This window comes from Paralichthys olivaceus, chromosome 12 (assembly GCF_024713975.1).
Source record: "Paralichthys olivaceus isolate ysfri-2021 chromosome 12, ASM2471397v2, whole genome shotgun sequence".
In the NCBI taxonomy this organism is placed as follows: Eukaryota; Metazoa; Chordata; class Actinopteri; order Pleuronectiformes; family Paralichthyidae; genus Paralichthys; species Paralichthys olivaceus.
Window position 1 is genome coordinate 7,536,243 of NC_091104.1, and position 13,751 is coordinate 7,549,993.

Consider the following 13,751-nt stretch of genomic DNA (forward strand, 5'->3'; position numbering starts at 1 on the left):
CAGTGAATATAGACTCAAACATTAATGTAGTATACAAACATATATATATATATAATATATAAACTGTATCTCTGATTCGATGTAGAATTTCTTAGTTGCTTGTCAACACACTGCTCCATCCTTAGTAGATAAATATCGTGGGATTAAAGGTGAAAGTATCTCGACGAGGAGGCATCTTGTCCAAACTCAAAAGTGTTAATCGCTGTATCTGCCTCATTTTGAGATTCTTATGGATGTTCGTGTCGTCACAGAGCAGGATGTGTCAAAATGAAAAGTACAAATGGGAGTAATCTCTCCTGATGGGCATCTATGGCATTGAGTTGCACACAGGTACTGGTGTGAGCTCCAACCCGTCCAGTCTCTGTACAGTGGGTGTGAATGTCAGGTTGTTGGTTTTAGAAAGTTGCCCAACTTGTCGAATGCAAACTTCATCTGTGGCACAGTGGAGCCTTCTGTAACTCGCCGCATGATCCAGTGAACGTGTCGCTTTCTGTGACGGCTCTACTTTGTCACACGGTGAGTGTAAAAAAAGGCCACAGGTGCAAGAGAAAAACGGGCCATGGCTGTTTGGTAAGAACACGACCGGGGAGACTGGGTCTGGCCCACATCTGGTCTGAGATGACCTGCGTGTCTCTGTCTCCGTCTGTGATGTGGTGCAGCATGGGTAATGTAAACAACACTCGCAGACAGTTTATGGTTATGTCGGCTTGAAGGGCACATTTGAAGTGTGGTTAATCGTGCGCCTCCTGCCTGTGCACAGGCTGTCAGGAGCGGAACCACGACCTGACGACACAGTTTACTTAAACCATACAGACAAACTGAAAAGCAAAGGACAACATTGAGCCTAATTACATCAATCTTTAAAATTGGTTAGTAGCGGTACATCCTGCTATATTGCACCCGAGCTGTCACTCTAAAAGTAGAGACGCTGTCGTCATTCAGGCAAAAGCGGCCACTATAGACTTTGACTGGGTGTGGCCAGCTCAGTGAATGTGTGTGTGTGTGTGCACAGTGATGGCCTGGGGGGTGTATCCATGGCAGGATGGGATTGTTTGTTCTCTTGGACCACACAGCATCAGTTTCCCAGTGTGTGTCCCTTTTTAAGAAAGTCTGTGATTATTTGTGACTGGTTTGTGTGCGTTCATACACACGCTGCTTTATCTGAACTCACCTTTTTCTTTACTGCAGTCTGGGTTATTCAGCTGATGTGGTTCTGCTCTGAGTTTTTTAAAGCCCCAACATCAACCACAACTTGAGAAGAAAACACATTTGATTTAGATTTTCGGTGTGTGTCTGGTTTCTTTTTGCATGGCAAGTAAACATTGATATTTTAATGCACTGAGCTCTGACCCAGCGGCGTTACGATCCTCCTGGCACACTGATGTGGCAGGGCATTGTGTTTTGAACATGGAGAAATGTTTGTGTTGGTTGCTCCTATGCCGGCCTCTGAGTTTCGGCTGTGCTCTGCTAGCTGCAGTTTGGTGAGGGGCTTCCAGACATTTGCAATATGTAAAAAATGCATGGCAGGAATGGCTGCGCACCGCATGGGTGTGGGCTGTATCCTGTCTGCGTTTCTGTAGCTGCAGCCACACTGTGTGTGTGTGTGCGCGCACGCTTATGCATGATGGACTTTAGTTTCTAGCTTTGGGTCCTGCCACAGGAATTACTGAAGGGGTAGATTTAATTCAGTTTCGATATGGATCAGTGGAGAATGGCAGCCGTTTGTGTGTGTGCGTGTGCGTGTGTGTGTGTGTGTGTGTGTGTGTGCGGACGAGTCTGTGTGTCCTCATGTGTGTCTGCTGTGAGTCATTGATAAAATATTTTGCTTGCAGGGATCCTGAATACTCCCTCAACGGGGCCTCCAAACTCCACCATAAGCCCCTCCCCTGTGAGCAAAGCAGCCTCCTGAGTGGTCAGCTCCTGTGGCGGACTTGGCATTTTAACTCCCTGGCCCCTCCCTTCAGACATTTGAATTTGCCGTGACTCAGACCATATCCTATTTTTGAGATGTGGCTCCTAGCTCCCATAAACAATAGACAACAATGGCATTAATGAAGTGATGCTCACAACTAGAATCAGCAGAATCCCTTTGGTACAAGCCGGTAGTGGACTTTTTATCACAGCCGGCGTTTTGCGTTGGTTTCCAAAACGGATCATATGTCAAGTAGGAGTCCATAGTGGAAAAACCCTTAGTCGTGCTCCATTTTACCATTTTAGTAACACAATCACTCTGTGTGTTTGACAGGACTCATGATATGTAATAGTGGGACTACTTTTCACAGTGATAAAATAGATTTTCTCATTGTTTTCCCAAGCTGCGGAGCTTTATGAACTGCAGCAGCTTCGCCTTGTGTCGCTTCACATCGAGTTGTTGAGCTCACAGAGATTTCATGTTGTAGTTAATCAATGTTACGCAGCTAAATGATCTTATTAGTTTTAGCTTCAAGATAATCCAATCAAGTATACTGATGTCAGGGAGGAAAGGGGTGATGATGCTAAAACCTTTTTTACCTTTCTGCTTGTAACCAAAACCAGATTACAGGTAGTAACAGCTTCTCACGGGGCAGCTGTGGATGAGGGGTAGAGTGGTCGTCCTCCAATCAGAAGGTCAGCAGTTCAATCCCCAGTGTCCTTGGGCAAGATGCTGAACCCCGAGTTGCCCCTCATCGAACAAAATGTGCTGCTAATAGATGCACTGGATGAATGGGTGAATGGAAAACTGTACTGTAAAGAGCTTTGAGTGGTCATCAAGACTAGAAAAGCACAATATAAATACAAACCATTTACCATTCTACATTTTCACGTGCACTTTAGCTCCTGTCTGCTCTAAAATTTGTGATTACACACAGTTGTCCACTACGAGGATCTCCCCTCTACTTTTCATCACACAGTATGTTAGATATGTCAGTGACATCCATGATAATTGGATTTTAGTTGTGTATCAGAAATAATCCCAGCCTTTACTGACACACCTGAAATCGCATATCTTCTGACCGTTCACTTAAACTGTGCATATGTCGTTCCATTTTACAGGAAGCAGATGTGCGCTCTGGTTGCTTATTTACAGAAAACACTACTTCTTGCCTTCATTGCTGATAAGAGAGTTTTAACTGATGAGAACCAATCAGGAAGTGAATGCGGGGGATTGCGTCACCATATGCAGCTACAATATACTGAGTGGAAATTCCCTGATTTGTTCTTCCCATATTGGCCACTCTACAGACTGTTTACCTTTTAGTGTAACCTTATATCAACTCTCTGAGAGAGGAACAACCTGAGTCTCTCTGCACTTCCACCTCCAGTACAACACAACTGAACGCAGACCAGACATGAGGTCCCACTGTAGCCGTATGCATAAGAAGTGATCAGCACTACAGCACCACATCGTCCCGTCTCACCGTTGTTGTTTTCTCCTGACCGCGCTGTTCTTGTTCTCGCTCTTGTTTGGAATGTGCTGAGAATGAAGAACAATGTTCACGATGCTGCTGTGTGAGGTGGAACTTTCAGAACGCGTCCTTGACTGGGCCAACACTTCTCCTAGCTTACAGCTCTAACAACCACTTATTTAATACAGTAGTAAAAGCTGAGCAATACTGATAAAACTGTTCTCTCAATATTTATGGTGTGGTGATGTTTCAGTTGTGACTATGGGTAGTTTCCGTGTGTGTAGTGCAGCGCTTTAAGACCAAGTTAATACAATATTTAAGGTACGTCAAAATAATATCACAAGAAAACGCACGACCCAGTATTGATTTTCTATTTATCGATCTCTAAGTTTTAAGTTTTAATTATGAGGGTTTCCTTTCAGACCACAGCTTTTCAAAGGCAAAACTTAAATCTGCAGTCCCTCCTCCTCCACAGACTCACTCTCTGGATTATAGAGGTGTAGTCAGTTTGTTATGGTAATAACGGTCCGCTGCGCTCTCCTCACCTTCTCTTCTCGCCCTCAGGCCTGCTCTCTCTGCTGCATTCCCTCCCCAATGATCTCTCCCTCTCTCTCTCTCGGCCCAGTAAGGCGACCCATTCATCAATAATTGATAATTGGCAGGGACAGGTGAGATGGAGAGGCAATTTGTAGAGAGTATGGTGTGGGTGCACTGCCAGGAGATTGGCTCAGAGGAGGAGGAGGAGGACTGAGGTTGGGGAGTTGACTTGTTACTCGAGGATGCACAGCCAGGAGCCAGGTGGAAGGGCCCGTCTGCTGTGTGTCTCATGGGCTTCCACCATTTCAGACTAAAGATCAGTTATTTGGGGATCGCTTGTTCATTTGGGAAAAAGCTGATTTCTGGGTCAGTGGTTAGGAAAGAGGAACTGAGCCAATTTCCTATGAAAGGACACTGGAGATGTAACGTTCCTCCCCTTGGTGAGCTTTCTTCCCCCCTGCCCCATCTTCTCCTCCATAGACTGCATATAAAGATGGATGACAAGTCTCCACAAACTCTCACTATCCAGAAACGAAGCCATAGTGCATATATATACACACACACACACACACACACACATATATAGTGCATTTTGAGTCTCATGATGTTTCACTCCGTTTTCATAGCATCAACATTTAATGGAAGCTGAACCTACACAGAAAAATGAGCACTAAACATACATCAGTGTAATAAATGACCTTAAATGACAAAACCGCTTAAAGAAAATTTACTTTAACGTATGCTTGACTTTTTCTTTTGGTCCATGTCTGATCCACTAACACGGAGGAGGCAGGGTATGAGACCTGTAACAGCCAGGCCCAAGGTTTAATTTTTAAGTTAAGTTTATGTAATTTAACTTACAAAAATAATAATTAAGATCAGCAGGTATTCAAGTTCTCCGTCGGTGTTGTCACATTTTAACAGAGCATGTTATTTTAGCCAAAAAACAAATCTCCTTCAAAGAGAGAGAAGAGTTTCTCTGAATCCTCTCTGGTTTAATGTATTTTTAATCTCTTTGCTTTTTAATAAGGTCTTCTCTAGAAGTTAAACAAAATCCCTTCATCTCCTAATCCTCCATTTGTTTTGTTTCATGCCAGAGCACCTTACTCCAGTGTATATTTTGAGGGCTTGCTCTGAGGTGATGACCAGAAAAGGTGCAGCTCATTACATTTTTATGAAATATTAGGCTTGTTAAGCTTCAGGTTTAACAAGCAGAGGTGCTACATCACACAGGAAAACCACCGCTGGCTGTGGGAAGATTGAATGGGCAGTTTTAACAGCGCCTTGACATTTCATAGACCTGAATTAAAGACTAATAGAAGTAAAAGAATGGCTCGGGTGCAGAACGCATGGATTAGATCATCGAGTCCCTGGAGTGACCCCTCTACTGTAACTTTCAAAAGAAGGCTTGAAATTACTGAAAATTGCCAGATTAAACTAAGATAATTGGCAGAGTAATTGACGTGGAAAAAAACTGCAGATTAGTCTCAAAGCTGGGCAGCACTTCATGTCGTGCTCAAAGTACAACTTAACAATTTGAGGTCTTCATATAATTGTGCTCGAATGGGTTTGCTTGGTAATGTTCGTGGAGCTCGTATTAGAAAAACGAACAAATGGCTTATGTGCTGTAAGTAGAGCTAGAGAGATGCATCGGCTGACATTAGCTCATTGCAGATATGTCTGCTAAGCTAGGTCTGAGGTCATGTGAAAACAGTGTCACTGTTGACTGTATCCCTGAAAATGAAACAAGAAAGGTAAAGACTGTGGTCGTCATGTGCTTGTAACATCTTCATTTAGAAAAATATCAGCTATATAATTATCAGCCCTTTTTTTTTTGTATTCCCAAATATCAATTTAAAGAAATCCTGGATTCAGTCACGTCGTTACCTGGAACAACTCGCATGTCGTTATTATTCTGCAGCAGTTTTTCCTCTTCTTCTTCTTCTGCATATTTTTTGTGTTGCCGCCATTCATTTTTCATGGAGTTCATTTTCTGTCCTTTTTCATTTCGATCAAACTGCTGTGAAAAATATACACATCTTGGTTTGAAGAGGTTTTGCAGCGAGTGAGTGGCGAACGTTCTTTTCTCCTTAAAAGTAAAAACATCTTTTGCTAATCATGAATCTACTCAGTTTATGCAGCTGGAATTTGATTCAGTTTTGCTGAATATTGTTATATTTCTTTACAACTGGAAGTAAACATCTTAAAATGTAAAGGTAGAACATACACTCCAATTTAAGAAAGAGGTGCTAGTATCCTTGTAACATATGTTTTGAGTGATAATACTCAATATTAGTTTTCAGTATTAGAAAACTAACCTAAACAGAGATGAACCCAACAAGTTGGTTTTTTTTTGTTCCTAACCCAACCCCGATATTTTCCCTGATGCTGTGTAAAAAGTTGACAGCTCAGCCAATGTGATCGAGGCCGACACATACCCCAATATCATTTCAAGATTTGTATCCGACAGGCGGGTCAGGTGTCCTCGCTCTAACACACATGCATATTTAAGTAAATGTCTCTCTAACTCACGTGGTTGATGTCCACACACATTTTGTCTCCTCACTCACACTCACCTTCCTACAACTTCCCACCTCAGCTCGTATTCTCTTTAATCTTGTTTTTCTCGTATTAATAAGCTCGGTCTATATTTTGTTGCTTTTATGTGGCAGAAGATGGAGGGAGGCCCATGCTGTGTGTGTGTGTGTGTGTGTGCGTGCATGCTTTCTTTGGGCACTGATAGTGTGTGTGTGCTGGGTGCTGAGAGCTGGGCAGAGTGAGGGAGTGAAGGAGTACTTATTGATTTTGGCCACACATCTCTTCTCCTGAAAATCCCTTGATTGCTTTTGTTCTGCTCCCCGTCTCCCTCTTTCTGTCTCGCTTCCTCTAATGAAACTCCAAATGAATTGGAGCACGTACCGAGTGCTTTCTCTCTCTCTCTCTCTCTCTCTCTCTCTATCTCTCTCTCTCTCTCTCTCTCTCTCTCTCTCTCTCTCTCTCTCTCCGCCCGTTTAACTTCTGTTTTCATTCTCCTTTTCACTCTCTCTGAGCCCGTCTTTGTCTCTCGCTCTCTCGCTCTCCCCGCTGATTTCTCTATCGCTCCCCTTACTCCTCTCCCCCCTCTCCCACTCGCTGTCTTTACGTCTCTGTCTTCATCTCATGCTCCCTTGCTCTTTATCACTTTTGTCACACTTCTCCCCCTTCTTTGCTCTTCTTGCCTATTTTATCTGTCTCTCTGTTTATCTGTTTCCCTGTCTATCTCACCTTCTCTCCTCCTGTCTCCCACCTTAATTTCTTTCTTATCCACAGATGAGGACGAGCATGTGGAGTGGAGATGTTGCCTACGGGCTGCAGCAGCTAAATCTGTGTAGAATGACTTAGGCGCATGGCCGGAGAGCCCTTCATCTGTTGCTCTGTCCATTCATACTTGGACAGTTTGTCACTCAGTAACATTGTCTCTTACTTATTACTCTACATAATTGTTGTGAGTGGCACGGGGATCTTTCAAGATTTCCTTTTTAATCCAGGCGGCCGGGAGCCCCTCAAGGTTAAACGTTTGGATTAAAAGAAAAATCTGCAGTGTCGTACCTCCAGGAACTGACTGGAGAAATAATGATCAATCAACAACATAATCTTAAGAGGAAACTGAAGCAGTTTCACACATGAAAGGTCAGTTTACGAGTCAGGTGGTGTACTTCTCTTCTTCAGCCCGTGAAAACAATCGTTTCACGTCTTCTGTGGTTCTCAAGGCTCTTTGTCAATCTGAGGACGTAACAATGATGTTATCATTGTAGCATGAGGCCTGCGTTACAATGCGGCGGTACAAGGTTTTAAGGTGGACAGGGGCTAATGAAAAACTACTATTGTTTGTCCGATTGGAAACGAAAGATCCAACATTTCTGTCAGAAATTCAGTTATTTTTTATTTATAATCAGATGTTTGTACTTTACGTGATAGAGACTCTTATTTCTCTACTTCACCAGCGATACAATATACTAGCATGTTTTGTTCTATATAAATATGTGTATTTCAGGCTACAACTTTTCAATATGGATTAAATAAATAATAATGTGACAATAATTGTAATGATAATCGGTGTAAACTCATAGCAAAATTGTAGTTAATATGTTTTTTGACCGCATCACCAAGCCCGATAATTTCAGATCTGAATTACATCCCTCTCAGATTTCTTTAGTAAGTTTATCGCTCACAAATGCAGAACCACCTAAATAATAATATATTGAAAACACTCCTGAAAAGCACTGAAATGTTGGAGGATCCTCAGGAGACAGACAGGAGTGTGAATCTGTAAATAATTCTGTGATCAGGGTAGAAACAGAATTAAGAGAGAACCTGAGCCTGGTGTAGAGGGATTCATGCTGCACGAACCATGTGGACGGACTCGGTGAGATTTTATGTAAAATACCTGTGTTTGTACTGTTTACACAAGTGTCCCTCTCCCCGGTGACTTCATTGTTCTGGCTCATCAAATGTGCATCCGTGTGTGTGTGTGTGTGGCTGCAGCCTATACATTTTGCCAGTTTTCCCCGTGGGCACCATTGTTCCACCTCATCTGATCTACGTACGTTTGACCTTTGCCCCCCTCTTTTTTTGCACCCAGGGGAGCTGGAGGAGGAGATGGAGAATCCAGAGATGGCGGACCTCCCTGAGAAACAGAAACACCAGCTCAGACACAGAGAGCTGTTCCTGTCCCGCCAACTGGAGTCTCTACCTGCCACACACATCAGGTACACCACAGCGCACCTCACTGGTAGTACACCACTAAATGGTGGGCTGTAGTTTTGAGTCATTCGGTCTATTCCAGGTTTTTTTCTTTGTTTTTGTGCACGTCTTTCTACAAATACATTTTGATTCGCTCCGAGCATTGTTTTGACAGCAAAAACAGATCTCGGGCTGCGACTGAAGCCGCATCTCTTCTTTTGAGCTACTGTCGAGTATAAAATTTCCAATTATCTCAAAACGGGAGAAACTGATAGACAATGAATAATACAAAAATCTATAACTGCCATTGAAAATGCTGTAAACAAATGCCATCCCATTTTTTTTTTTTTTTCTGGTCCAAAACTTCCTGATTTTTTTTCACAGGCTCTTTTCTTTTAATTTTTTTCTTTCCATCATTTATAGTAGCAGAGAGAATAGGGACAGACAGGAAACGAGAGAAGAGAGACAGATATGACGAGCAACAAAGGTGCGTGGCTGGATTTGAGTTTGTGGATGTTTTAGTTATGTGGTATCCCACTTAACCATTCAGCTATCAGGTGGCTGTCACCACCATGTTGAGCCTGACAGCCTGGCTCACCCTGTCGCACACACACACACACACACACACACACACACACACACAGTAATATACTCGTTATTTAGTTGGAGTCATGTTCTAACACTTATGAGTTACAATACTACATTAATACAACTTTATAATCATCAAGGTAAACTCCATGGCAGATTAGTTGCATTGAATTCCATGAGCCGTCACTGGTGTACCTAATAAAGTGCACAGTAATTGTGTTGCTTTATCATTAAGTAGCAGTAAGTGCTGACATTTGGGGGCTGATCCCAATATTAAGGAGTAAAAATGACCCAATGCAGATATATTGATCGATACATATGTTTTGGAAGTGATTCAAGATGTTGTTATCAAAACCCTATGACAAATAAATAAAATGAAGGCTTTATGTTTTACAGTTATTATAAATAACTAAACAAATATATGGAACTTAAACATTAAACAAGAAACTCAGGCACAAAGTGATCCACTTATATCTGACGTTGAGCATTAAGTGTCAACAGAAAGACATTTCTACATATAGAGCTACCTTCGCACATTAGTAAACTCCAGGCAGTCCCACTTAATCATCAGCACATTATTACTTGACAGATCTGTGGAGTCGGAGGAAGACGGAACTGACATCTGCTCGAGTAAAAATAGTCTGAGACGTTTGTTTAGTGTGAATTCAAGCTCGACGAAGTTTTCAAACTGAACGCGAATGTGCGGCGAGGTTACACAACATGAGTGCATCACTCTGCCAAATTGTCTTTGCCTCATGCTGGAGAGGTTTGAGTAATTAGCCGGTAAATAATTTGAGTCCTGACAGACGCAGTGAAGGGACAGTGCTGGATCACGATTTGTCACAGAAACGGACCGTGCCAACTGGAACCAAATTAAAATCATTGTTGCAGAATTTTAGATGCATTCACATCAAAGTTTGATCTCACGCAGTTTCTCTAGCTGATACGAGCCTGGTCCAGACTTGCAGCTTTTCATCCTGCACTAATGTTACCAGTTATCCCACGGACTCTAATTTGTCTGTGTTTCACGTTAAAGATTCACTCTCTCCTCGTCCTCTCGCTCCTCTTTATCTTTTTCTCACCAATTATTTGTCCTTCTGTCCTTCCTCACCATGTCCCTCTTTACCCCTCCCTTATTTCCCCTCTGTTATTTCTTTTGCTGGACTCCAGGGGGAAGTGCTGTGTGACTCTGCTGAATGAGACTGAAGCCCTGAAGTCCTACCTGGACAGAGAGGTACGTGCACGGCAGCATGATGCCGCGTCCTAAACTGTGATTAGGTGCGTGAAGAGTTATGAGTTTAGAGATTCTTGTTTCGAGATGAATTATTCAGAGTGTTGACCCAGAATGTTCTGTTCACACACAGTAATGAGGAGATGAGAGACTTGCAGTGAGGAAACACACACACACACACACACACAGATAGATACTCTCCTCTTTCGCCTCTCCGTTTTCCAATCTCTCTTCCTGTTCCTTTCATTGCATCCTCACACCTTCCTGCCATCTGTATTTCCCAGGATGCCTTCTTCTACTCGCTGGTGTATGACCCTCAGCAGAAGACTCTGCTGGCTGATAAGGGCGAGATCCGCGTTGGGAACAAGTACCAGGCCGACATCACCGACCTCCTGAAAGAAGGTACGCTGAGCTTCAGCCTCCTTTTAATTGACTTTATTTAGTCCACGTCTTCCTGCCCGGGACTTTTTACCCTGCGGTGAACTGAGATGTATTTTTCTTTAAAGCAGTTTCTCAGCATTAACAGGGCGGCCTCAGCCATAAGCGACTATTTCACTTTTTTGCAACTGCTCAATTCTCAGGAAAACTTTATGAAAACTTGCGAACTTTACCTCGGCTTCTTGTGCCCCGAGCAAGTGGATACAAAAAAGTTACAAAAAAAAAAAAACAACCTTATCCCGAGTTTCCATGGCAACCGCATTGTGGCAGCGTGATTATACATGATCAGAGCATTTACAATAATAGATCACTGTCTTTATGTTCTGCATAGCTGATGATTTTACAGCCACAGAGAAAATATAAGGAGGATGAGGCAACTAATGAATAATGTGACCTGTAGACAGGTTGGTTAGTTAGCATTCGTTAGCATTTTCTCATTGAAGCTTTACACTGGGGGGTAATTTTTAAAAAGATAATTAATTAATGAAGAAAAGTAATTGTCTGCATCTGTGTGTTTTCATGTAGATGAGGGCGACGGCAGAGAGCTGGAGAAACTAGAGGAGAAGATCTGGGACCCAAACAGCTCACTGACAGAGAAACAGATCGACCAGTTCTTAGTTGTTGCTCGGTAAGTCGACATGTGGGACATTTTCTTATTTGCCAAGAGTTAGTTGACACCACTGTCATGTCGGTGGTTAGCTTAGCTTAGCACAAAGACTGGAAACAGAGGGAAACCATTAGCCTGACTCTGCAACAACAAAGCAGAAACCGTCTTCTTCTGTGAAAAATGCTCGATAAAATGTCTTTATTTTCTTGGTCATTGAAATAAGTTTATTATAAATGATATGATTTACACAAAGACGTTCATATGCACACATATGATGTTCAGTTGAGGTAGGAATGGAAAAAAAAAAATTTCTTTAGAACTTCAGACTGTTAAGTTGTGAGTGAGTGAGCTCGGCTAGCTATTTCACGTTTCCTCTCTTCATGCTTAGCTAAGCTACCCGTCTTCTTCCTCATGCGTCATAATTAAGTCACAAAAGTGATATTGATCTTCTCACGTAATCCTCAGCCAGAGTAACTATGTGTATTCAACTAAATGTCTCAAACTTCTCCTCATATATGCTAATCCTTCTTCCTTTTCGTTCATCCTGTTTAAGAGTCGAATGTGTTTGCTTTGCAGTTTTGTGCTCGTGCTAACTGACTTTATTGTGGAAATGCTACTGAATATTTTATCAGGAAGCTCTGGATTTAGGAATTTTGCTGATTTGTCTTGCAACATATTTTGGGAATGAGTAGTTCAGTGTATGACCTTTATGAAACTACATGAAACACCAACTCCCGATGGAGACAGTAAAACCCAAAGTTTGTCTCCCAGCTCTTCCTTTATCTTTAATGTCACGTCCGTGTCCCATAGGTCAGTCGGCACATTTGCCAGAGCGTTGGACTGCAGTAGTTCTGTGCGGCAGCCGAGCCTTCACATGAGCGCAGCTGCAGCCTCCAGAGACATCACCTTGGTGAGATATACACACGTGCACACACATGAAAATGGCCTCAGGTTAAAGCTGCATCACACCACAGAGAGAGAGAGAGAGCGAAGCAAGGCAGTTAACCAAAGGAAAAGTGTCTGTAGTGCACATGTGTTTGTGTGTGTGTATATGTGTGTGTTGGTTAATGATTGTTGAGGCCTGTGTCTGGTTATCCTTAACAAGCACTTGGCCCCAGAAGCCTTGTGTGGGTCTATTCTGCCCTAGATCTTATCCTCATATATAAAACATAGATGAGAGGCCTCCTAGCTACACACACACACACACACACACACACACACACACACACACACACACACACACACACACTGAGCCCAAAGGGGCTGAGAATAAACACTGTGGATGGAGCAAACAAAAATGTCATTCTAAGAAGTCAGCAGAATATCGCAGAACTTTACGACTTTATTATCAACACGAGGGAGTTCTGAGAATAACATGCCCATTATTTCTATTTTCTGTTTAGTTTCATGCCATGGACACACTCCACGCCACGGGCTATGACATGACTCGAGCAATCGCAGCGCTCGTGCCTCAGGGTGGGCCCGTCCTCTGCAGGGATGAGATGGAGGAGTGGAGCGCCTCTGAGGCCAACCTGTTCGAGGAGGCACTAGAGAAATACGGCAAAGATTTCACCGATATCCAACAGGATTTTGTGAGTAACGAGCATTTAAGAAATTATCCAGACATTTTATGAAATGTGCTCATTTGGTTTCTCGCTGCAAGTCAGATGACGAGGTGATACAACACTCATTTGTGTTAGCAACAGGTCAGGTAGCTCAGTATAAAGACTCAGACAGAGAGAAACACTTGTGTGTGATACTTCTGTTTGCCTGTGAACGTCGTCGTGATGAAATGAGTCCCACATTGTGTCACTTTTCCTTCGAATTAATCAAATGAAATATATCGTTAAATGTTATATTAATTTAATAGCTATGTAGTAAAGACACTGCATATTTACAAATCATTGTACTAATTCAAGGAAATTAAAAAATCTCCTATCAGAAAGACACAAGAAGTCAATTTAGAGTCTCCAATGAAATTATTTATAATTATGTAATTGTCTTAAGTTTAATTGGAGACTCTAAATTGACTTCCGTTGTGGACGTGTCTCTGTATGTTGAACCCCGCCTCGCCTCCTCAACCCTTAAAGCACTATTGATATTCATATTGATTTCTAGAAAACCAATTAGAAGAATATTTTTCCAAAATGTCTTGAGGTGTCAAGGCTTTATTTTTTGAACCTGGTGGTTTTTGAGAGTTTTCCAAAGTCCTTTGTGCTTCAACAAATCATAAAGTGTAGTG

At 42.4% G+C, this 13,751-nt stretch overlaps 1 protein-coding gene across 1 annotated transcript in view; it reads left to right on the plus strand.

Moving 5' to 3' along the window:
* Nucleotides 1-13,751, plus strand: part of mta1 (metastasis associated 1) — a 38,901-nt gene that overhangs the window by 17,129 nt on the left and 8,021 nt on the right. Inside the window, exons 4-9 of the mRNA XM_069535834.1 lie at nucleotides 8,545-8,671; nucleotides 10,404-10,467; nucleotides 10,749-10,866; nucleotides 11,428-11,530; nucleotides 12,320-12,419; nucleotides 12,913-13,101. Coding sequence (XP_069391935.1) covers nucleotides 8,545-8,671; nucleotides 10,404-10,467; nucleotides 10,749-10,866; nucleotides 11,428-11,530; nucleotides 12,320-12,419; nucleotides 12,913-13,101 — 701 coding nt within the window. The remainder of the gene's footprint in view (nucleotides 1-8,544; nucleotides 8,672-10,403; nucleotides 10,468-10,748; nucleotides 10,867-11,427; nucleotides 11,531-12,319; nucleotides 12,420-12,912; nucleotides 13,102-13,751) is intronic.